The 24,742-nt window shown below is 47.3% G+C and overlaps 1 protein-coding gene across 1 annotated transcript in view; it reads right to left on the bottom strand.

The window, feature by feature from the left end:
- Positions 1 to 24,742, bottom strand: part of TCERG1L (transcription elongation regulator 1 like) — a 58,688-nt gene that overhangs the window by 15,100 nt on the left and 18,846 nt on the right. Inside the window, exons 5-7 of the mRNA XM_027692127.1 lie at positions 6,817 to 6,942; positions 2,436 to 2,530; positions 1,229 to 1,317 (exon numbers count right to left, since the gene is read on the bottom strand). Coding sequence (XP_027547928.1) covers positions 1,229 to 1,317; positions 2,436 to 2,530; positions 6,817 to 6,942 — 310 coding nt within the window. The remainder of the gene's footprint in view (positions 1 to 1,228; positions 1,318 to 2,435; positions 2,531 to 6,816; positions 6,943 to 24,742) is intronic.

Consider the following 24,742-nt stretch of genomic DNA (forward strand, 5'->3'; position numbering starts at 1 on the left):
CTGGGACTGCCCTGTGCCCCTCTGCTGTGCCCAGTGACACCCCCTGGGACTGCCCTCTGCCCGTGCCCTGCCAGCCCACCCCAACGCCAACTCTCTCCTTGCCAACACAGCATCACAGAAATGGTTGAAAGAGCCCCCTCCCCTGAAGCAGTAGGGGAAATCCTATCCCAGAAGGGAGAAAGAACCAAGCACAGAGCTCACTGTGTGCCCACAGCATGAGCAGCCACAGGAAAAGAGATTTCCTGATCCAAAGCCATGGCTGAGAGCAGCCAGTGGCAGGAGCCTCAGCCATGGGACAGGGGGGCCATAACCTTGATGCCACAGTCCAGGGCTCTGCTTGCTGCTGGCAGGTGGCCATGGGAGCCTTTTCTGCTGGGCTGGTGGGAGGAGGTGTAATCACAGCATTCCTGGGCCATCCCCACGGCATCCCAAAGGCATTCCTGGGACATCCCCACAGCCCCCCCAGTGGCATCCCAGCCAGGTCCCACCTGCTCTGGACAGGTTCCCCCAACTGGATGGGTCCCCACCACCACTCCAGCACTGCCCCAAAGCTTTAGGTTGATTTTTTAGGGCTGTTTCAGATCTGACAGACGTGACCAAGTGCAGTCTCAATGCTTGGCCAGGTAAGAGATGCATGGCAGCAGTTCAGCTCTTTGTCCTGACAGTTATTTGGAATCAGCCAAGACAATATGAAAATAAGTATTGCACCATCCTTAATAGACATTCAAAATCCGAGAGCTGTACTTCCCTAAATTTATATGTGAATAAACAAACAGAATTTCCATCTCAAGCCAGCACTTTCTGAATCACAATGAGAACTAACAAACACTGACTTACACACACCCACCCACACACACACACACTCTTGACAGGAGGAAAATGTTGGTATCTCTGAAGATAAATATCTGGAAGGAACAAATCTTTTAATTAGAAGCTCTGCTGCTTAATTGTTATTAAAAGCAGGGAATAAAGCTGGTTAAAAAATGGTCTGGTCTGGGTAAAAGAGTCCAAATTGGAAAAGTGCTCCACCACTGCAGAGTATTAAAATAATCTGACACACACCCTGTGCACCACAGGTAAGACATCCCACCAAAGTGATTGCACAAACCCAGCTGTGGCTTCAGTCAGAAAGACAGCCCATGGGAGTTCTGTCTTTCCCACTAACACATGTTTGGGAAGGGAATGGCACTGAGGAACAACCTCTATCAGTCTGACCCCCCCTGCTCACCATGGTGATCCCGGCACAGGGGTGGAGGCCACGGGCTTGTTGCCGTTGGCTGTGCTGTCACCCTCAGCCACCAGTTTAAAGGAATGACCCTGGAAAGGCAGACAGAGATGAGTTAACAAATAAAGCCCATGCTTTATTTGTACTGTTATTGCCGTACAAATCACCCCTTTAACCTGGAGTGGATTCCCCTTCGGGCCATTATCCCATGAGTGGCTTTATGAACAACCAGCTGCCTCGGGAATAGCCCAGATAAACGGGAATGATAAAAATGTCACCCCACTTGCAGCAGTATAAATGAAAAAGCAGCCAATGTGCTCGTGTCCATGCCAATGGCTCCCTTGGGAGAGCAGGGATTACTCTGTGTATGGCACTAACCAGGAAAGAATGAGCCCAGGGAGCAGTAGGTGCCTCAAAGGGCCCAGCTCCTCACGGCCATCATACTGGTCCTGCTCCCTGACTTCCAAAAGGCAAAACAACACAGGGTGGAGGTGACCCAGCTGCACTCTTGCCCCCATAAAATGGCACAGAAATATTTGGAGCTGCTGGAGTGAGTCCAGAGGAGGCCACATGGATGCTCCAAGGGCTGGAGCCCCTCTGCTCTGGAGACAGGATGGCAGAGCTGGGGGTGTTCACCTGGACAAGAGAAGGCTCCAGGGAGACCTGAGAGCCCCTTCCAGTGCCTAAAGGGGCTCCAGGAGAGCTGGAGAGGGACTTGGGACAAGGGATGGAGGGACAGGACAAGGGGGAATGGCTTCCCACTGCCAGAGGGCAGAGTTAGATGGGATATGGGGAAGAAATCCTTCCCTGTGAGGGTAGTGAGGCCCTGGCACAGGTTGCCCAGAGAAGCTGTGGCTGCTCCATCCCTGGAAATGTCCTAGGCCAGGTTGCACTGGGCTTGGAGCAACCTGGTGTAGTGGAAGGTGTCCCTGCCCATGGCAGGAGATGGAACGAGATGACCTTTAAGGTCCCTTCCAACACAAACCATTCTGGGATTTCATGGGGAGCAAACCAGCTGCAAGGGTCCCTTCCCTAACACTCTGACACTCAGTGACAGAGCTCCTACAAAACATCAAGGTAAATTAAGTCCATGGCTCTTTAAAATTAGCTGCAGGAAATGATTGTGTGTCACCAGCACAGCCCCACACCCTGACTCCAATTTGTGCAGTTCAATGGTTTAAAGAGCTTTTTAAGAAGCTCCAGCACAGACCTTGTTGCCGTCGCTGTCCACAGGGACACTCTTCCTGTCCGTGTGCAGGATCAGAGTCGGGGGGCAGGAGGATCTGCTCGATTCTTTGCCATGATCTGTGGGGAGAAAGCAATTTTTTTAATGTCAAATAAACTTGCAACAAGCCAAAACTAATAAACAGAAACCAAACCACTCCCTACAGCTCTGAACCCCCTCTCTCCACCTCTTCCTTCTCACTCAGCTCTTTATTCACTCACATACCTTCCAAATACCACCTTTTAATGAGAATCGTTCACAGACCTTAGAAGGAGGCTTTTATTGCATTGAGCTTTGTGTCCTGCTCTCCCTGAACCCACAATCTTTTCTCATGGGATATCCTGAGGGACATGGCTTAGTGGGGGACTTGGTGGTGCTTGGCTAAGTGTTGGACTCAATCTCAGAGGATTTTTCCAGCAGAAATAATTCCCTGATTCTATGATCCTCTTCTCTGTGGGGACCACGGCCCCCCTGGGAACAGTAGCCCTCTCCCCCGTGGGGTTTGGTGCTGGCCACCCCCTCTCCTCCTAGCCCAGAGATCCTGCTGTGATCTTCCTGTGCTCTGGGATAACCTCCGTAGGAACCACCAACAAGTGCTGGATTGCATTTCCACTGGAAGCAATACAAGAACACTTTTCTCTCCTTTCCAGACTCCCGTCTCCATCCTGAAATCCTAAACACCAGTAGTTTCTGCTGCTACGAAATATCTCCAGAACAGAGAGGCCTTAAGGGACCCCAGGGAAAGGCAAAAAGGCAGCAGGTGTGAGACACAGACCCAAACATCAGAAAAAAAGGAGTTTTTGCAGTAAGACATATTAAGAAATACGTTATTTTCTTAATTGTGGAGGGCTTTTTGTCTTCTCGTCCTCTTAAAACACATATTTAACTCTGCTTCACTTGGAATATTTCAGAATAATAAAAAATTAAATCCATGTCATTTTGCTCAGAAGATGACTTACTCAGTTTTTATGGGTAGAGAAAGAGAAGATTTACAAACCAGATCAATTAATTTCCACATTAAAGGAGCCAGGAGTAGGGAGCAGCTAATACATATCAAAGAGGGCTCTAAATTCATCTTCCTTCCCTCAGTATCTGGTAATCAGGAATCAAAGCTTTACCAGGAACACTGGTCTTTGAACACAGTGAAGTCACACCCAGTCAATGTCCACCTCTACCTTCTCCTGCCTGGCCTCTGGAAAGGGGAAGGACATTCCAGGAGTGTGCTCAGAAAGGTCTTGGACACTGGAGGGATAACCCGGGGACCTGTCCAACCTGGCCTTGGACACTTCCAGGAATGGGGCAGCCACAGCTTCTCTGGGCAACCTGTGCCAGGGCCTCACCACCCTCACAGGAAACATGTGAGTGTCAATTGGGAGATTTAAGCAAACTAAAATAGGAGAGAGACCCTAAACACACTCCAGGAGCTCTGGTTTGATGCGCAGGAAGGTACAACAGAGTGTAACTGCTTTTGTCTCTGCTTTCCCCGCCCTGCTCGTTAGTAAATGAAGCTGAGGATGAAGCCCAGAGCAGGGAGGGGCTGGTGTGGACAGCTCTCCCACACCAACAGCCACTCTCAGTCCTCTTTGAACCTCACACACCTTTCTGGAGGAGACACTGCAAACGCCTGAGGCAGTCTCTTGTTCAATCTCTTCTTCAATCTCTTTTTCCATCTCTTTTTTGCAGCTCTGAAAAGCTACCTCACAGCATCCCCAGAGCCCCAGGGACAGACTTGGGTGCTGCAGCTTTTGCTGCACACGTGGGTGAGCTTCTGCAGCAGGCAGCTCCTTAGGCATTCACGAGGGAAACACAACATTTGGGACAGTCAGCACCCAGAAAAGAAGATGGGAATAAAAAAAAAAGGAAAATAAAATAACAAATGAAAGTCCTGACAGTCCCTGTGCACTGCAGGAGTCATTTAGTTTTATGTCTACAGTTGAACACTGAATGTTTTTCCTAAGTATAATGTAAAGAGAAACATAATCCAAGATTGTGCCTCCCTTCTCAAGCTCAGGAATCCCCAGTGGGCTCAGGACAGGAGCACCAACCCCATGGGTTGTGCCATGGGGGGACCCCAAGCCCCCAAACATCACAGAGGTGGGGGAGGGTGGTCCATCCACTGCCCCACAAACCCTCTGTGTTTCCCATGGAAGACACCAAGCAAGCCCCTGTTAGGACTTTTTCCATCATTATAGATCTCCCCTCCTCTGCCCACGCTGGGGAAGAACATCCAGCACAGCCTGTGTTCACCCTCCACTGCCAACTGGAGAATGTCTTTCCTCAGCTTTACTCGTTTCTCATTAAATAATCTTTTTTTCCCCTCCTTTTTTACTTAAGTGCATAAACTAAACTGCTGCCTGACAATTCAGGCACCACAACATCTTTCCAACCCCTTTTTTTGCCCCTAAACCCAGCGGTGTGATCATCATCCCTTTGCTGTGCTGCTGCCCAAGGATGCGCTGCAGACAGAGGATGAAATACCTGATCAAAGAGGCTTCTCCTGCTCCACGGCAGGTACAGAGACATGAATAATTCACAGTGTGAAAAGGAAAGGTGAAGCAGCAAAACTACCTTGGGTAAATCACAGAGGATGTCGGTGTGTGATCATAAACAGCTGATTAAAAGCAGAATTAGAGAGGGAGGGGAAGAGGGAAGGTTGATTCATGGCACGAGGAGCTGTGGACAAGACATAATAAAATTTTGTTTTGCAAAAGTATGTAGAGGCCAAACCACCATTAATCTCAGAAGTAGTTTAAAGTTCTGATTCCAAATGCTTCTGAGAATTGGATTTACTTAAGTGCACACATGTGAATACTCTGGGTGTTATCATCCCCCAGCATCTCCACAGGTCAGTTCTGTCTCTCCTCATAACCCTATTGCTCTGCTTTTGAGATTGGCCTAAAACCCCTCCCTGACTGATTCCCAACTCCTCCTCTGCTGAGTTGAGTTTTCACTCAATCCCACTGTGGGATTTCAGTGCTGGCTACACCAGCCAGGTCCATGCCCTGCTCCCAGTGGCACTTCAACCTGTCACCACAGTTTCAGGGACAGATCCCACTCCAGCTCCTACCTGCACATGGTATTTTCCACTGTCACTGGTGTCTGTTTGATGCTCTCACCAGTTTTGCTGTGCCCTCCAAGCACTCCTTTCCCCTCTTAGAACAAGTCTACCTGAGCTGAGCTTTTCTCCATCCTCCAGCAGTTACTTCTCACCATCCCCTTTATTGTTCTGGAGATTTGTAATGGGAACAGTACAATAACAATGACAAATTATTTGTTGGTGCAGAGTTCAAGGACAAACTCATTGCATGGTTGGATTTTCCAGGCACAGAGCCAGCACTGCCCAAGAGGTGCTATTTGTCACTGCCCTGAAAATCATAAAATCACAGAGTGGTTTGGGTTGGGAGGGACCTCAAAACCCATCCAATCCCACCCCCTCCCATGGGCAGGGACACCCAACTCCACTAGCCCAGGTTGCTCCAAGCCCTGCCCAACCTGGCCTTGGACACTTCTAGGGATGGGGATTTACAATCTCTTTGGACAACAAAGTCTAATCTTTAGGGCTGAAGGATCAGATAAATTACTCCTGAACTGATCCCTAGAGTAATTCCTGATAAACACTCATTTTTTTCCATGGAACAGGGCTCGGAAGGTGCCTGCACAGCCCTGCAGTGCCATAAAGGTAGCAAGGGTGGCTGGATCCCCCTCTGTGGCCGCGTGGCCCCAGCTCAGGCAGAGGAATCACCTCTTCAACCCCATTGCAGCATCTCCCCTGCAGTAACAGAGCTCCTGCCTTCACACTGACAGCACCGCAAGAGCAATGTCCTGTTGTTAGGGGTGATATTCCCAATTTCCTGGCAAAATCTGACGGTGATTTGAGTGTACACAAATCTGAAAAAAGCCACGAGACTTCCTCTAGCCTTTGGAAACAGCACTGCCCCTTCTCTCACAACACACACACATTTAAATGGCAATAAATAAACCTGGTTTATCACACAGTGCATCACAAAAAGCCCTCGGAGGGTTTGGCCAACAAGGCCTTGTGGAGCAATTACCCCAAAGACAAGCACATTGTCACTGCAGGGCTGTGAAAACCACCAGTGCAGGACAGGGAAAGCCTAAGATGTGTCAGAGACCTGCCTTTTATATCATCAAATTCAAAGCTACAGCCAATTGCTGGAGTGAGAAAAGAGAACCCAAAACACACCGAGTACACCCCTAATTAACTAAAGCAAATGTCATCAAATTGGACGAGACTCATTGAGGGTCCCCATCCCCGTGCAGCACAGGAAGCACAGGTTGGTTGGGAGGACACAAATCCACAGCCTGTGCTTCAGTCATCATTCCAGGACACGGAAACACAACCCACCTGTCAGTGCCTGGTCCATGAGGTTGGTGGCCATGAACGTCACAGCCGGCGCGGACACTGCGGTGACACGGGTGACTTGAGTTGGCATCAAGGGACCCATGTGGGTATCCAGCCTGGAGCCAGAACCTGTGTGCAAACCATAAGGAAACCCATTTTCAACCTGTAAAAAAGAAGCCTTTAAAAAACTCAGCTTGTTTCCCAACTGTATTTCACAGAACATTTCTTTCAGCGCTTGAGGCCATGGGCTGGTGGTGAACATGGTGATGCTGCACTGAGGGTTGGACGTGGAGACCTCAGAGAGCTTTTCCAACTTTAATGACTTTATTATTAATCTCCTGCTAAACACTTCCCCCCAAAGCCACTTGCAAGTTTAAAACAAGAAGGTTTGTCTTTAGTTAAATTCCTGTTCCAGCCTGCCCACTAATTCTCAGAATTTTTGAAATTAAATGAAAGAAAACATGGCCCTCAAAATAAGAATTTGCATGGACAGATTAATGCCTTCAGAGCAGATTACAGTGAGACCAGTTTTCTTATTTTAAAGAACACACCTCTGGTTTCTACTGTTACTCTTCACAAACTCTTTGTGTCCCACTCTATCCATAGGAAATGATTTTGCCAATGATTTAAAACTGCAGCTTTATCCAGGGAACCACAGTCTGCTCAGACAGGGCCCAAAGCAGAAAATCACTGATGTGCTCATGTGGGAAAATCAGTAACCCAGGTTTGCTGCTAGAACTGTGCTAATTAAACCAGGCCACTCAGTCCTGGAGAATTCAGGGCTGTTGCCAAATTTAAGGTCAAACCTGGAGTATTAATTTTCCATTAATTATGCACAAAACCATTTTTCAGAAACTGAGAATCCCATGTAAGGCCCACACAACATCCTCTCCTCTCAGCTGTAAGTTCAGGTGTCCCATTAGAAGTTCCATGTTCTATTTACAAGCCACCATTTCCAAACTGACCTGTCAGTACAGACACATCCTTACTTTAGGCAGACTTTGGGAAGAATGTATTTCCCAAGCACAATCCAAGCTGCCAGATTTACTGACCCTTCATTTCACTAACTGTTCATGGGCTATCAAACAGTTCCCATCCCAACTTCTCTGAATTTAAGAATAATATGGATAATTTCTGAAACCTCCACTCATAAAAACTCACTCACACACTTTAAACCCCTTCTATGATTTGTGTTCCTACAATCCCAGGTGCCAAAGCACAGCATTAAACATAACTCTCACCAACACAGAACTATGGAATCCCAGAATGGTTTGTGTTGAAGGGGACCTTAGAGAGTTTCAAGCCCCTACCATGGGTAGGGACACCTCCTACTACCCCAGGTTGCTCCAAGCCCCGTCCAACCTGGCCTTGGACACTTCCAGGGTTGCTTCCACAGCTTCTCTGGGCAACCTGTGCCAGGGCCTCACCACCCTCCCAGGGGAGAGCTGAAGGACTTCCTTGGGATATGAGGAGATGAACTACCAGCTACAGGATAAATATCAGGAAATGAAACATTTCATTATTTCCCTTCTTTTTTTTCCCCAACATTAAGTCAGGATAAAGAAATCCCTGCAAGACACGATCGACAGCACAATAAAGAAATTCCTCTGCATGGTGCAGTGATAAATGGAATCCAGACTTGCTGGGAAGAAAGAATGATAAATAAAGCATTTAGGGAAGAGGAGCAGGTCAGTGGGATGTTTGTTGTGCTCCCTACAGCACCACAGCGTGACTGGAGGCACTTGTACCTCGGCCACCTCTAACAAGAACTGAACCATTTTCCAGCTTGAGCCCATGTTCAGACCTCAGGCAATGACAGTTCCTTAGTTCTGCTTCTGTCAAAGCCCCTGGCAAAACCATTACCTTTTATGAGCTCTCTGGATATCAAGGAATGCTGAGGAACCAGCAATTCCAACTCTGGAGTCGAAGGTGCCTCTAATTACACGGCACAACAGCAGATTCCCAACAGCCCCTCAGCAGAACACACACGTGAACACATGGAAATTCTGGTTTCCACATCCTTGGAGACCATTTCCATCTGTACCTTAGATGTACACTCCTACACAATTAATTCCAGGAATAATATTTTATAGAGCAAGAGGGTTTGGGGTTTCTTCAGCTTTTCAAATTAATTTTAATGACAACAAAAAGGAGACTTTAATCCTGTTGATTTCAGAAGTATCAGACAGATTAAAATGGAATTTCATCACCTTGTTCTGGTGGGGTTTGCGCACATGAACAACCTGTTATCTACAACAATATCCTTGGAAAAGGTTATGCAGCTGTGGCTGCCCCATCCCTGGAAGTGTCCAAGGCCAGGTTGGACGGGGCTTGGAGTAACTTGGGCTAGTGGAGGGTGTCCCTGCCCATGGCAGGGGGTGGCACTGAACGAGCTTTAAGGTCCCTTCCAGCCCAAACCAGTCTGGGATTCTATGAATTCTCTACACCCAAAACTGGAATAATTTTCATAACATGCATAATTATCTCCCTGTAATTCCACACACACATTTGAGCTGAGCTCTGCTCATTCTCCTACCACGGTTTATGCTGCCTGTTGAAATGTGACTTGCCATTATATAATTTCAGCTGCTTCTTTATGTTGATTTATTACCAAATCCAAACACAATATCAGTGCATCTTTTGATGTGATGGAAGCAATTATCCCACAGCTTCCACCCGCATCACAGTCAAGTATATACATCCATATACATATATATACTTATTTCATACATGCAGATCGAGTTCAACTGCTTATTTTAATTATAAGTGCTGCTCACCAAATAAGCTGGAATGATTTAAGGCAATCTTAACCTTTAAGGAATAAATATTTATGCTTTATAGCTCTTTGAGCTCATAAAGAGCAGCCTTTGCAATAGATGGATTTGGAATACAAATAAACTCTGGATTGAGTTGAATGTCACAATGCAATATCAGCTTCTGGTCTGAACTGAACATAACCTGGGCTGGAATTACACTCCAGTATGAAGCCACACTCTGAGCGTTTTACGATTAAATTTAGGCAAATTTTACTCTAAAACAATCCTGTGGAGTGGGAGGGAGGATAAAAGTGCTCTTCCCTATGAAGTTTTGGATTATTGCAGAGTCAGGGAGGCCTGACGAGCAAACCAAGTGTTCAGAGAACATCTGCCCCTTTTTGAGATTATTTCAGCGCATTTTCCTGCATTTTACAAACACAGAGCAATCCACATCTCCTTACACTGCAAGGACACCACAAGGACAAGGGAGGACAAAGGCACAGGAGTGGAAGGTTCAGAAAGCTGAAGATCCTCTTGCAAGTGAAACAGTGCCCTTATTTGCACCCCGATGAGAGAGTGTTCAATGGCACGTGGGATGATGGAACGCAGAGGGGAGAGCGGGGGTGCTGGAGGCTCCGTGGCTGGACTGGAACCCTCAACCCTCCTGCAGAGGGTTCAGGGTCTCCACAGATCCCCCCTCAGCTGCTGGTCCCCATGGCCACACTGTCCAGCCCCACCTCAGCCACGGTTGGGCATCACCAGGGGTGGAGCAGAAGGATCACACCGGGCACAGCTCCATCCCCAGAGCTGCTCCCCCAGCTCAGCAGATACTTCCCCATGGAGAGTGGGGGGCCCAGCCAAGGGGCTGCCCAGGCACCTGCAGCCCCAGGGAATGTTCCCTCTTGTCCTGTCCCTTGTTCCCTGAGAGAAGAGCCTGACCCCCACCAAAGCTTCATTTCAAGTAGTTCTAGAGAGTGACATGGTCACCCCTGAGCCTTCTCCAGGCAACAGCCTCTGGCTGCTCCCAGCTAGTCCCACCAAACCACAGCACAACCATGAGGCTCCACACAGGCACCAGCCACCCATTCAGGGGGGGATCAGGATTCAGCACCAGCGATTGCCCAGCCTGAGCCACCATCCTGCTCAGCAGTGAGAAAAAAGCCACGGTTTTTCAAATACCCCTAATCACCCCTGTTCCAATCACCTTTTCCATCTTTTCTCTCCTTTATGACATAGTTTGTATTTCCCTGCAGTTGCACTTTTGATGAGATATTGGGAAGAAATCCTTCCCTGTGAGGGTGGTGAGGCCCTGGCACAGGTTGCCCAGAGAAGCTGTGGCTGCCCCATCCCTGGAAGTGTCTAAGGCCAGGTTGGACGGGGCTTGGAGCAACCTGGGCTAGTGGAAAGTGTCCCTGCCCATGGCAAGGGAGTAGAATGAGATGGGCTTTAAGATCCCTTCAAACCCAAACCATTCTGGGATTCTGTGACCCTATTTTAACCACCAAATTACAAAACTGCATTTAAGAAAAGCATTCCAGTGTGAAGGAATCTCACCCAAATGCCTGGAAACTGCTGGAAGGAACAGAAATTTGAGGAGCAGATGAGTGAAGCCATGAAGTAATTAATTCCTGAGCAGCAGGTAATGAGCATGTCTGGGTTGCAGGGCAGGCACTCACCAGCTTCATCCCATACCTGGAAGAAGCTGCTCTGTTATGTAGGAACAGCCACCACAACATGGAGACAGGGAAAGGTGAGAGGAGAAGGGGTGACCAGAGATAGGGAAAGGGGTGACCAGACACAGAGAAAGGTGAGGGGAAAGGGGGTTCCATGCTCAAGGCAGCACCTCCATCCCTGCTCACTCCAGTGTCTGACCCGTTCTCCAAACCCCCCTCACTGTTGCTGGCACTGAGCTCAAGGCGCTAAGTCCTCTGAGAGGGATCTGATCCCAGGCACTCCCCCAGCCCATGTGAGAAATGCCTGTAATCTCCAGCTCTGCATGGGGAGCTCCAGAAGGCGACGCTGGGAATGAAAATCCAACATGTGATACTACAGAGAAACCACGTCTCGCTTTAAAAATCATGGCCAGCATTTCATACTTAGCTCTGCTGCCTCTCTAATGCCTCCTGGGGGACTTGGACTTGAACTGAGACAAAGAAACAGGTAGAGTTCAAACACCTTGGAAGAGAAGGGAATAACCTTAAGAACTGTGTGACCAGGACGAAGCAGGTCAGGCAAAAGCATCAGCACGAAGCTCCTGCCCGATAGAAACCAAGCCCAGCAGAGAAATCCAGCCTTCCTGCTGCTGAGGATGGGCCTGGGCAGAAGAGACCGGGATGCAGGATGGTTTGGCGAGAAGGAATCAGAATAAATCTGTGTCTGGTCCAACTTTTTCACTACTGGAACACTCTGAAGGAACTTGCCCATTCCCAGCCCCGAGGGTGCTCAGCCAGGTGAGTGACATCAGCACCATGGATGGGATCATGGAATGGCTGGAAAAGACCTTAAAGATCACGAACTCCAACTGTCAACCAGCACCACCACCACGTTCACCACTAACCCGTGTCCCCAAGTGCCACATCCACACAACTTTTAAATCTCTTCAGAGACGGGGACTCCACCACTACCCTGGGCAGACAGTTCCAATGCTTTACAACCCTTCCCATTAAAAAAATTACCTAATATATAATCTAACCCTCCCCTGATGTGGACACTTGTCACCTTGGCCCCTCTTTTCTTGTCTTGGTGCAATCAAACTCCTCTCAGCCACAGGGAGGATGAGTTTGTAAAATTCCTGGGATATAAACACAGAGTTTAATTGAAAAGAGGAGAGAAATGAAATTAGTAATTTCAGCCTCTGTGTCTAATAGTCGGTACCAGTCAGACACAGAAATGCACCAATTTATTTCTATTATTGCTGCTATCATTTCCTGACCCCAGAAGTTACTGGAGATCAGGGCTCAGGGACTTGCTTCATTTAGAAGCACCATCCCTCCTGACGAGGTAATTTGGGGCAATTCTGCCTCTCTGCAAAGGACAGGAGAGGTCTCTTTGCTTGAAAAAAGGAAGAATTAAGCAGTAATACTAAAAAATTGACTTTTTACCAAACATGTAGCCTCCTCTAGCTCCATTCAGCCCCTCAGCTCTGCTCCTCCCTTCTCCTCAAGGACATACCATGCTCTTCCTCAAGGCAATTTCTGGTGGGTAAACACAAGGCTGCCTAGAACATACCTTTGAGGAATTTCCTCTCCTTCCTCTGTTTCTTTGAAGGGCCCAGACACATTCATTAAAAAGATTCAGCATGTTCTGAATCTGATTATCTCCCTCAGATCCCAAACGTGTGGTGTGTTCCGAGCAGCCGCTGCCCTCACGGCTCTGCTGAGGTGCTGCTGGGTGAGACCTCATGAGAAACACCTTCAGCACAGATGCTGGAAAGCTCAGCAAAGCCTGCCCTGTCCTCATTCCTACCCCAAACTTCCCCAGGAGAAAGTCACAGTGTCCCCTGGGTGTGGTGGAGCTCCCCTGTGCTCTCCTCCCCTTCAGCACCGGGGAAAGTCTCCACACGCTGCAGCACTTTGTGGTGCTCCAGGAACCACAGATGCCCCAAAACTGCCAAAAGCTGGAGGAAACCGGTGAGAATGGCAATCCCTGTTTGTCACTTTCCCTGGAATGCACCATGAAGGTGGTTACAAAGGGCAATGGTGATTCATGGAACACAGCTCTGCCCTATTGAGTGCTCCTCACTGAGAACCTGCCAACAGCCCCTCGATTCGAGCTGGAAACCAGAAACTGAAGCAAATTTCACAACTAGATGCAAACAGGAATATTTTGCTTGCTTGGAGAGAAGGAGACACCATACACGAACAGAACTTACACCAGAGAATCATGGAATCCCAGATTGGTTTGGGTTGGAAGGGACTTTAAAACTCATCCTGTCCCACCCCCTGCCATGGGCAGGGACACCTTCCACTAGCCCAGGTTGCTCCAAGCCCCATCCAACCTTTGAATTTTGGCAGCATCACTGGTTTTGGCAGAACTACCTCAACTGCTTTGCAGTTCTTCATCCAGCTTTCCTGTGGTTTATTTTTGTTTTGAGTTTTCCTATTTTGAAATCAGAAAAAAAAAATATGGAAATTGCTACTGAAGATCTATTTTCCTGGTGTACTGGGAAGTAACACAAATAATACATTCAGTCACCCCAGATGGAGCCCAGAAGAATGACAATGAGCTGGAAGGTGAAGGGTGACTCCAGAATGAATGGATGTTTCTGAAGAGGAAGAGCTCCCAGCAGGGATGGTCCAGCCTGGCACAGACACCAGGGAATCCAGAGCATCACAACCACTGCAAGAAACATGAGCAGCTTATGGATTTTGGCATGGAAGTGCTTTATTTTTTAGCTTAAATTGATAATGCAGAAGTTTAATCACCTCATTGTATTCCATCAGATTAATAAATTGCCCTAGAAGGGCATCAGGAAATTAGTGTAGGAATTTCTCTCTTTGGTTAAATGAAAAATAGAGGCATGAGACCCAGAACTACAGAGGGACAGAGATACACACGTGCACAGATATGTAACTGTACAGCAGAAAGACAATATTGAGAACTATCTTTTCTGTAGGATACTTCCCCAGCCCTGGAAGTGTCCAAGGCCAGGTTGGAAGGGGCTTGGAGCACCTGGTCTGATGGAAGGTTTGCCTGCCCATGGCAGGGGGTGGAACAAGATGATCTTTAAGGTCCTTTCAACCCTAACCAGTCTGGGATTCCATGATTCAAAGACTGAACAAATCAATACCTCCATTCCCACGAAGAGCAGGGCAGGGCAGGGAGGAGGAGGGAGGGCTGTAAGTGCTCACACTGAAAGCAAAGCCCCACCTTTGCTGAGGGACCCAGTGCTCAACATCCATGAGGAAGGAAAGGGCTCTGGATGCCAAAAAAAGCTTCACTTGAAGTTTGCACTTCTTTAAATACCTGGAGGCACAAGTCTGTGGGAAAACAGCCCTTGTTAGGTCAGAGTTACTGAAGGAGATCATCACCATGTCAGCTACCACGTGGGTCATCTCCAACTGCCACCAACTCACCCAAGGCTCTGACAGCCTTGGGTACTGTCCTTTATCACCCAGGAATCAAGGACTGTCTGGTTTCAGCTGCCAGGACTCTGCCCAGATTTAATTCCTGGGTACCTGGAGAGGGTGAGGGATGTCCCCAGCACATCCCTGCCCTGCTGGACCTCCACCAGCCGTGCCAGCAGCACATAGCCCTGCTGTGCCAAGGGCAGCCCAAGCACGAGGAACAGCAGGGTGTGGGTACATCCCACAGGCAGCAGCAGCTCTGGAAGAAAAGCCCTGTTTGGGAACGATTTGCATCTCATTACAATGATCCTGTTACAGCTCTGACTGCCAGGCTGGACACTGACTGTGGCATAAAACAGGGATTATTGGAAAATATTCTCCTCTGCATTGGAAGTCTGGTGTGTAATGAGGGATTGAAGGGATGATGAACACGGGCAGTGCCCCCAGCAGTGAGTGAGAGCTGCAGCACAGCCCAACATTTGCTTAATGTCCACAGGGAGAATTTTCAGGACTATCTACACAGGACAAGGCAGTGATGCCTGAAAAAGGGGCTTGAGGAGGGAGATTCAGCTCTCAGCACACAGTTAAACAAGAGAAAACAAACATCTGTTTGTTTAAACGAGATTATGCCTCCTTAGGGTGAGTACAAATGGGTGGATTTGCTGTGGTGGCTCCCAAAACAAACAACATTTGTTTTTGTTTAGTTCTTCCCACTTAGGGTCTGACTGTGGCAGCTTTTCAACCTGGGAATCTGCCTCAGTCCTCTGATGCTTTCCAGTGACCAGACACCTCACACAGCCCGATCTCTCCCTGAACCCCACAAGAAAAATCAATAATACTTTTATATTTGAATTTTCAAAGGACGTGGTTTTGGAATTTCTGATTTCCAAGTCCCCAAGTCACCCGGGCATCTGTACAGAACATCCACAGACAGGATGCTGACCCTTCAGGGTCCTGAGAAAGTCTCCAGTCTTCCTAAAATCAGAAATTAATCTCACACCAGTTACTCTTTCAGTACTTCTACAGAGATAAAACACTTCAGCACAATAAGAGCTGCCCATCCTTGTTATACCTCAGCAAACAGCTGCCAGACACCACTGGGTTAAAATTAAGATCTCTCCAACTCTTCCATCCTCCTACACTTTAATTTCAATTTCCTTGAAAAACTTCATTTCTCCTGGGGTTTTTAGCATCATTTCAGATTCCACCTCACTTCTGGAAAAGATTCTGTTCCTACAACCTCCCTTAGACATAAATCTACGACCTGGACTAAGGTTTAAGAAGCTGGAGCATTTTCAGACATACTTAGTAAAGAATCAAATTGTTTGAACTTCCTTTCTCTCCAGCTCCTTCTTTTGGGAAGGGGGTATTTAAAAAAAACTGGGAAAACTTTGGCTGATAATAAGGCTCAACACAAGTTTCTGTGCTTTTATCTGCCACGACCCCACCCTCCCGTGGAAATTCCTCACAAATCTTAATGTTTATATGCAAAATAGAACCTAAGATACAGAACCCCCACTTTCAGAGAATCCCAGACCGGACTGAGTTGGAAGGAACCTTAAAGCCCATCCAGCTCTACCCCCTGCCATGGGCAGGGACACCTTCCATAGACCAGGTTGCTCCAAGCGCTGTCCAACCTGGCATTGGACACTTCCAGGGAAATCTCTTCAGTAGGAATTTTCACTTTTCCCCTTTAGCTTTATTATGTTCTTAACATGTTTCTGTCAGTTTCCCATATTTGGAAATATTGGAAATCTCTGGATTTTTCTGAAATTAATTGATTGCTTTGCAATGCCTGTGGGAATGCCTTGGATTCCTCACTAATGCCCACACTGATGCTATTACTCCTCAATATTTGTTTGAAGAAATGTATCAGCAACAGAAGACAAAAAAAAAAATCAGGGCACTTTGTAAGGTGCCAAAAAGGATTAAACCCAGGGATCCTTCCTGAGCCAAAGCAACCCCCAGTAACTCCGACTTACTGGGGTGTTCCAGGCCGGGTTTCCTGCCAGCTCCAAAACAACTGCTGCTCTGGGCTGCAAACAGGGTTTTATCATGAAATTTTAAAGGACCCAGAGCAGTGCACCAAGCCCAGATCAGCCGGAGCTGTAGGCAACAGCTCTGCTTTCTTCTGCAAAATGCCTTTTAAAAACATCCAAAACGTGTGCTTAAAAATATGCAAAATGTTATAGTTCATTAAAGAGAAATTAAGAATCTTTAATCAGAACATGAGGTAGTTACAACTGCAAAGAGAAATTTAAACAAAGCATGTCCCACCTGGTACCAAAATGGAAATAAAGCAGGAGATCATTGCTGTTGGATCTCCTCTCCCAAAGGCAGGGAGTCAGAAGTGCTGGAAGACTCCCTGTCTCCACTGAAACTCAGAGTTCTCATCATTCCATTTTCCCAGGTCACAGTTCTATTGCACAGGGGGTCCTTCCTCTGGAAATCTTCCCCAGTGACTGTCAGACTGGTCTGCAGAGGTTCAGTAACTGATCTGGGAATGGAGCCATCACTGCACCACCCAACCAGGTCAGATCCACAGGCAGCATTGGGAACTTGGTTGTTTCATTGCCACCAACTCTGTACCTTTGAGGCCAAAAGCGAAGCAACAGCAGTTTCCTGGGTTGTTTTGGCTTTGCTTTTTTTTTTTTTAATTAAACCAAGGGGAGAAACAAAATGCAAATGCATGTTCATGGCAAAGCAGGAGAGTCCATCCAGCAGTGCTCCAATATCGGAAATGAACAGGACTGAAATGGGAATTTGGGGCTCAGAGTTGCCCATTGTACTTGTACCACTGACACTACTCAGACAAACAGCTCAGGCTGAAGAAGGAGGAGTGCTAATATGGCTAAATCCTGACTAATGAAAATCTCTGGGAATCAGAATTATTAAATCTCTGGTAGCCAGAAAACACCAACAGGGTGATGCACTGACACTACCCTGAGCCTAAATTCTCTTCTCTGGTTGTGCTGGACACCCCATAGCATCTCCCCACTGCCACCAGCACCTCCACCCTCCATCCTTCCACTCTACAGCTTTCCACATCCATCCTGAATTCAACCTTTCCTCCACCCTCATGTAAAGTTGAAAAGGGAACTGTTCCTTTGTATCCCAAGCCTGACCCAGTACTGGTGTCCTGGGGAATGACCCCCTTGGAGCAAGGCTGGAAGGGTCAGAACTTGCAGCCCCAGGGTCTGTTCACCTGCAGCAGCCCAAGTACCAGTCAGTGCTAAATGCTCCCTAAGTAACTTATGAACCAAAACACTTCCACTATTGGGGAGGTTTGAAGAAAAATCCTAAAAACATGGATTGTTTTGGGTGGGAAGAGACCTTAAAGCCCATCCAGTCCCACCCTCTGCCACGGGCAGGGACACCTTCCACTAGAGGAGGTTGCTCCAAGCCCCATCCAACCTGGCCTTGGACACTTCCAGGAGTATTTTAACCTTTCTTGCCATATTTCTCCTGTCCAGAAAGCACTGGGTGACATCAGATCTGAGTCACTGTTTGTTTTCCTCAGGATAGAAATACACCCAATCTAACAAAAACAATATGAGGTGAGAAGAGAAACTGATAGAATTTTTAAAAAACAAGAGTTGTGAGTTTATGGTTGTTATATTTTCATGAGCAGTGATCCCTTATTCCCTCCAAGATGAAATCAGAAATAAATGAGCCTGTTGAACAATTGGCAGGCTGTGTCACCATCGTTTGGGATAATGAAGTGAGATGTGTTCTGGAGCAGAGCCAAATCCCAGGGATGTGCCAATTAGTTCTGCAGAGCCCAGTTAAGATCACACAGAACTCCCCTCCTGCATCTTCATTACTGGCCTGTCTTAAATTTGGGTCTTAAACTATCCAAAGAGCTTTTGGGAAAACAACCCCCCTGCTTTCCCATCACAGTGTCCCCCTTCTGAAGGCAGACCTTGCACGTGACCCAGTCAAGTGCAACATTCCAGCATGGGCCAACCCATTCTAGGCATGGAGGTGGATGGACCAACAGCCCTTCACATCCTGGAGGCTCCCAGGCAAATCTTCCACCTTGGGATGCTCTTAAGGCTCAGGGGCTGAAGCACAGATGGGTTTGGTAGCACTTACTCCTCCTCCACCTCCTCTTTGCTCGCTCTGCAGGAGCCACACCAGGGTTCAGGAGACCAGGGGAAGTCCAGGAACATCAGTTTGGGTTCCCATTTCCCAAGTCCTGTCACTGCTTTTCTTCCTATACTCCAACAGCAGGTTCTCCAGGGGCAGCTCTGTACAAGCTGTAACTCCACAAATCTGGAACTGTGTTTTGAGGGGCACAAAGCTCCAAGTTTTTCTCTGAGGACACGTTTGGCTCTGGGGGCTGTGGAAATAGGAGTTGGTCCCTGTTGGAGCCGGGCTGGAGTGTGTCCCCAGACCCACCTGGTACAGAGCCATGCCCAGGCATCCCCAGCTACATCCCACAACCCTGGTCCGTGTACAGGAAGGCTGGAGCCACCTGTCTTCAGGAACAGAATAAAAAATGACCTGACACTGTTGCAAATCACGAGGCTGCTCTGCAGTGTCTGCTTTTCACTCACTGTGATTTTAACAGGACAATTGATTTTTAGGAGCAAAGAGAAAACACAATTTCATCTCATTTCATGCAGGTGGGTATTTACAGGACACAAATCACACTGACAACATGGCCACAGGTATCAGATCCCAATCTGTGCTGGGCTGACATGGCTTTACATCACTTCCCCTCCACTACATCTCACCTTGGAACATTTTTCCTTCAAAATTATCCGTACTGATATCAAGTAGATATTGCACACACACCCTAATAATAATTTGAGGGATGGAGAGGGAAATCAACCACTTCACTTTTATGATGAGACATCAGCAAGTTATTGGTGTCCTCCAGCTTGGACTCCCTGTCCCCCTGAGCTTTACAGGGTGGCAGACCCTGTGTGGACAGACAGACAGGGACAGCATCTACAGCTTTTCAGGACAGCTGATTCAGGAAGTTTGCTGAACTTTCCAACTACCCATTTCTGTCAATTTACGCAATTAAAATGATTTTATCAGAAAGCCTGGAGGTATAAAAATTCCACGGCCACCCACCGGCCCACCAAGCAGCAGAGCTGGACACCCTGCAAACCCTGAGCTCCAGCCAGGTCTGGATTTTCATTATTTTGCTCCCAGTACAAAACAGGACCTGAGTAAACAAGGACATGGATCTGCTGGAGGAAGTCTAGAGGGGACTAGGTTGCCCAGGCACAGGTTGCCCAGAGAAGCTGTGGCTGCCCCATCCCTGGAAGTGTCCAAGGCCAGGTTGGATGGGGCTTGGAGCAACCTGGAAGAGTAGAAGGTGTCCCTGCCCATGGCAGGGGGTGGGACTGGATGGGCTTTAAGGTCACTTCCAACCCAACCTATTCCATGTTTCTTTATGTCCAACAGCAAACCCAAAATTCCTGCTGGCACTGGGTCCCTCACCCTCCCCCCACAGCACGAGCTGCACTTTTGTTTCTGCAGGATAATTTCAGCTCTCATTTCAATATGCATTGCCATAACCACTTCAGGAACTAGTAAACGCTGAAGTAAATTGCTTATTGGAGCGGGAAGGGAAGATGTGAGATGGAAAGTCAGCAAGTATTTCTGTAAATCTGCAGAGTCAGGACTGAGTGTCAATGAGCACCTTCTGCAATGAGCTCTACTGGGGGAACATTTCTCTATCCACTTTCTCTTCCTTTAACAACCTGGTTTTTTGCAATTCCCAACAAATGAGCAGCAAAACGAGTAAAAAAGTGGCTTCAAAACCAAAGTGAAATCAAAACAAATCAAAACCCCCTAAAAGCTGAAATGTCACATCCAGCCTTTTTTTAAAACTGTATCCTGCATTGTTGAAGTTTGAGAAAAATACCATCAGTTAAAAACCAACCAAGGAAACTCTCCCTGCCCTCAGGGAGGGGGACATTTCAGGAGGTTGGACTAGATGGTCTTTGAAGGTCCCTTCCAAACCAAACCATTCTGTGATTCCATGACAGGGATGACACCAGGCACCAGATGCCCCAGCACAGCTGAGCACAGTCCCACACCACTGGGTTCAGAGGGCATGAAATATCCCCCCAAAAAACCTGGTGCAATTCCCCCCCCCCTCCACCCTCTGCCATTAATCACAGACAGACTCTGATTGCTCCTCAAACTCCTGCTGCTGCTTTTGGGAAACTGAAGTGTCTCAATCTAAAAGATTTCTCAGAGAAATTATTTAAAATGGGGGTTTGGCATTCTCATTTTTGCCCTTTTGGGGAGAAATGGTTCTTCAGGACCCACCCCAGACAAACCTTTCCCTGACCACACTCCACCCCTTCCCTGGTCCCACCTGGAGGATCCAATGCAGGAATTCACCCCCTTGCTGCCACCTCCTGACATTGATGTTTAATTAGAAAAAAAAGTCCAAATTGAATGAGAACTCTGTGACCAGCACAGTTAACAGAAACCATTTCCAACTTTTAATGAGATTTCTCATCACAGGAGCTGTAAAAGCAGGACTCATAATGACGGTATTAAAACTGACATATTTAATAACAAAAATAGCAGGACTATTAAACACCACTTTAAGCCCCTTAGTTAGAAAAGCAAATGATGCAAATCCCAAGTCCCAGCTCGTGTCCCCATGTGACTGCTCAGCTCTGACTCCTGCTGACCCTCTGCTCCAAACTCGGCTTGGGGTCAGATCCCACAGCTTTGGAAGACTGAAAATACAAATCCTGTCTGGAAGCTTTTTCTTACCATTTTTGTTTTTAAGGATATACAGTCGAATGTTGGACAACAACCTCAGGCACAGGGTGAGATTGTTGGGGTGCCCTGGGCAGGGCCATGAGTTGGACTCAATGGTCCTTGTGGGTCCCTTCCAAGTCGGGATACTCTGTGATTCCATGAACGTAAAGGACACACAGGCACTGATCCCCACCTGAGCCATGAAGGTGAACTCCCCATCTCTCCTATCTCAGGTTTTCTTGCAGCTTTACAGGTCACGTGGCCATGAATGAACCCAGAGATGCCCCTGAAATTTCAGCCCTGGGAAAGGCCTTGATGTATTTTGTGCCAGGGATCTTCAGCACCACAAGGACAAGGAGGAATGGCTGATTCTCTTCTGTGCTTTGATTTAATAGCTATGGAATCATGGAATCTCCTGAGCTGAAAGGGACCCACAAGAACTATCCAGCCCTGGGCCCTGCCCAGGACATCCCAACAATCCCACCCTGTCCCTGAGAGCGTTGTCCAAATGCTCCTGGAGCTCTGACAGCCTTTGGGCCGTGACCACTGCCCTGGGGAGCCTGTTCAGTGCCCAACCACCCTCTGGAGGAAGAACCCTTTCCTGAGATCCAACCTAACCCTGCCCTGGCACAGCTCCAGCCGTTCCCTGGTCCTGTCCCTGCTCACACAGAGAGGAGTATTACAAGCAATTTTTAAAATTGGTATTAAAGTCTCAACAATTTAAATGTTTCTGGAATCTCATTTGGAGGATTCCTTCCTCCCAATTCCCCTTTACAAGGCCCTGATTGTGGCATTGCTATTTCCCTCTCCAGTAAAACACAAATGAAGTGTAACCAAGGGCTCAGAGCAGGGGCTGCCACATTTTTCCAGCCGTGGTTCCTGTGTGTCTAAAGCTCCACCGAGATCATTTTGGGCACTACTGGCTCCTGGTGCATTACAGAGCATAATGTAGTCCCAAAAATGGGGGGGGGGGAAATTAATATTAGATTTTTGGCCAGTTTCTCAGGCAGTAGCACCTAACCTGGGTGACCTCCCTGCGCATGGGGACCTCCTGAGCTTGGAACGTGACAGTTGCTATTGGATAAAAAGTTCTTTCTGAATTATTCATGGAATCCATCCAATCAAGCTGGAAAATAAGGCTGGAGGTCCCCAAACCCACAGCAGTGATTTGTGCTGAGTGTACTTCGGCACATTTTGCAGGAACTGGGAGCGTCCCAGGCTGGAACATGGAGCTTCTCCAAGCACAAGGGGCACTGCCATGCACCAGCAAACACTGAGGAGGATTGTGGGGCAGCCATCCTGCATCCATAGGAGCCACAGGGCTGGGAATCATCTGCCCACACCAGGAGGGGAAAGGGATGATGATGATGATGATCACCCCACACCCTTCACCTCCCATAACGCTTCTTGCTGCTCCACATGGCCCCATTTCCAAAACTTTTCTGCTTTATTTCCAGCCTCATGAAAACTCCAGCATAAAATATCAATCTCCAGGTTTAACAGGATGTAATTCGGAGAAAATTTCCTAAATTCTGCAGTATCAAACCTTCAGAACTTCCACTTTCTCTGCATCATAGCAGAGTAATTATTTCTGCATGAACCAACCCTTTGTATTTGAGTGAAATCTTCAAATGCTCATTTCTAGGAGGATTTGAGTTATAAATTAGGTTTGGAATTTTGAAACCAGTGAAGTAGAAACCAGAAATGTGATTCTCTTGCACAGTTTTAATGATGGTTTCTGAGTTGAGGTTTAAGATCCCTGGTTCCTGACACCACAGGGGGCTGTCAACAGCACACAGGGCCCAGCAGGGGGGGGATTTTCTTGCAATGACAGAATCCTAAACTGGTTTGGGGTGGAAGGGACCTTAAAGCCCATCCAGTCCCACCCCTTGGCATGGGCAGGGACACCTTCCACCACACCAGGTTGCTCCAAGCCCTGTCCAACCCGGCCCTGAACACTTCCACAGATGGGGCAGCCACAGCTTCTGTGGGCAACCTGTGCCAGGGCCTCACCACCTGAACTGCAAAAAACATCTTATCTGATCTAAATCAACCTTATTTCAGTTTTAAACCACCCTCCTTTGTCTTATCACAACAGGCCCTGCTGAAAAGTTTATCCCCATGGAACCCTGGGGGCCTGCACAGGCTTTTCTCTGCTGCTTTATCCATCTCCAAAACAAACCCAAGAAGAAGGACTCTGCTTTGGAATATTTGCTGCCAGGTCCTCAGGCCACATAGCTTTGGTAAACCTGTAGTTGACTGGAACCACAGAATCCCAAACTGGTTTGGGCTGGAAGGCACCTCCTTTCACAAACATCATCCTCACGTTCTGCATGCAGCAAACACAACCACATTTGCAATAAAATCAATGAAAATCCATTTAGCTACTCCAGGGAAGCATCTATGGCATACTTAAAATTAGGGATTTTAATTAATTTTCCTTATTTATATTCTGGGAATGGACTAAGATTCATTTTATCTTGTTACATTTATTTACAGTGACATAGAGGGGCTTGATTGAGAACCACATGAAGTCATCCAGAAAACATCCACTGGCTCCAAATTACAACTGGTTACAAATACCAGGAAAATCCCTAAAAATGTGGTTTAACCATCTAAGAAGTTGAACAGGAATAGCTGTTTTATTGGAATAATCATCATCATTATCATCCTTCTCCCATTCCCTGTGTCCTCCCCAGGCACCCACATGTCCCTGAGGCTGGAGGACCAAGGCCACCAGCAGAAGGATCAGCAGATCCGTCGCCAGGGAACCTCCCTGAGCTCTCCATCTGCTCCGGGGCGCATAGTGCCACTTGAATTTATATTTTTATCTATTTATAATAAACTTTCAATCAGGTATTTCTGTATTAATTTTAATTTCTGAGATTAAATGTAATTAATGTAATTTTTTAATTATCTCAAGGATGTTTTTGTGGCACAGGGTTTCCTCAGCTCACAGTTCCATTAGACAGAATGTTCAGGGGAAAATTAAACTCTCAGCCTTTTGAGATCCCATTCTATCCCAGGGAATGCTGTGAAATTATTTCCCTGCCCAACACACCACACTGAGAGTTTCCCACCAGATTCTGAGATGCAAATCCTAAAAGAACAGATTAATCCACTGAGATAATGGGATTTTTCCCTCCATCAGACATTAGTTTTGCACTGAGTTTACACCACATACAGACCTGATTCAGAACTGAAAATTCGGGCCAAACCCTGAGAGCACGTTGGTTGAAACCCACTCTGTGGCTTCTCTTTACAATATCAAAATAAGAACCAAAAAAACAATATTTCAAAAATAAAGTTGGCTGAACATATGAAAAATAATTTCAAAAGCCCATGTGTTTTTTCTCACTGATAATG

Source organism: Neopelma chrysocephalum, unplaced genomic scaffold, assembly GCF_003984885.1.
Source record: "Neopelma chrysocephalum unplaced genomic scaffold, ASM398488v2 Primary Assembly neopelma1_85, whole genome shotgun sequence".
In the NCBI taxonomy this organism is placed as follows: Eukaryota; Metazoa; Chordata; class Aves; order Passeriformes; family Pipridae; genus Neopelma; species Neopelma chrysocephalum.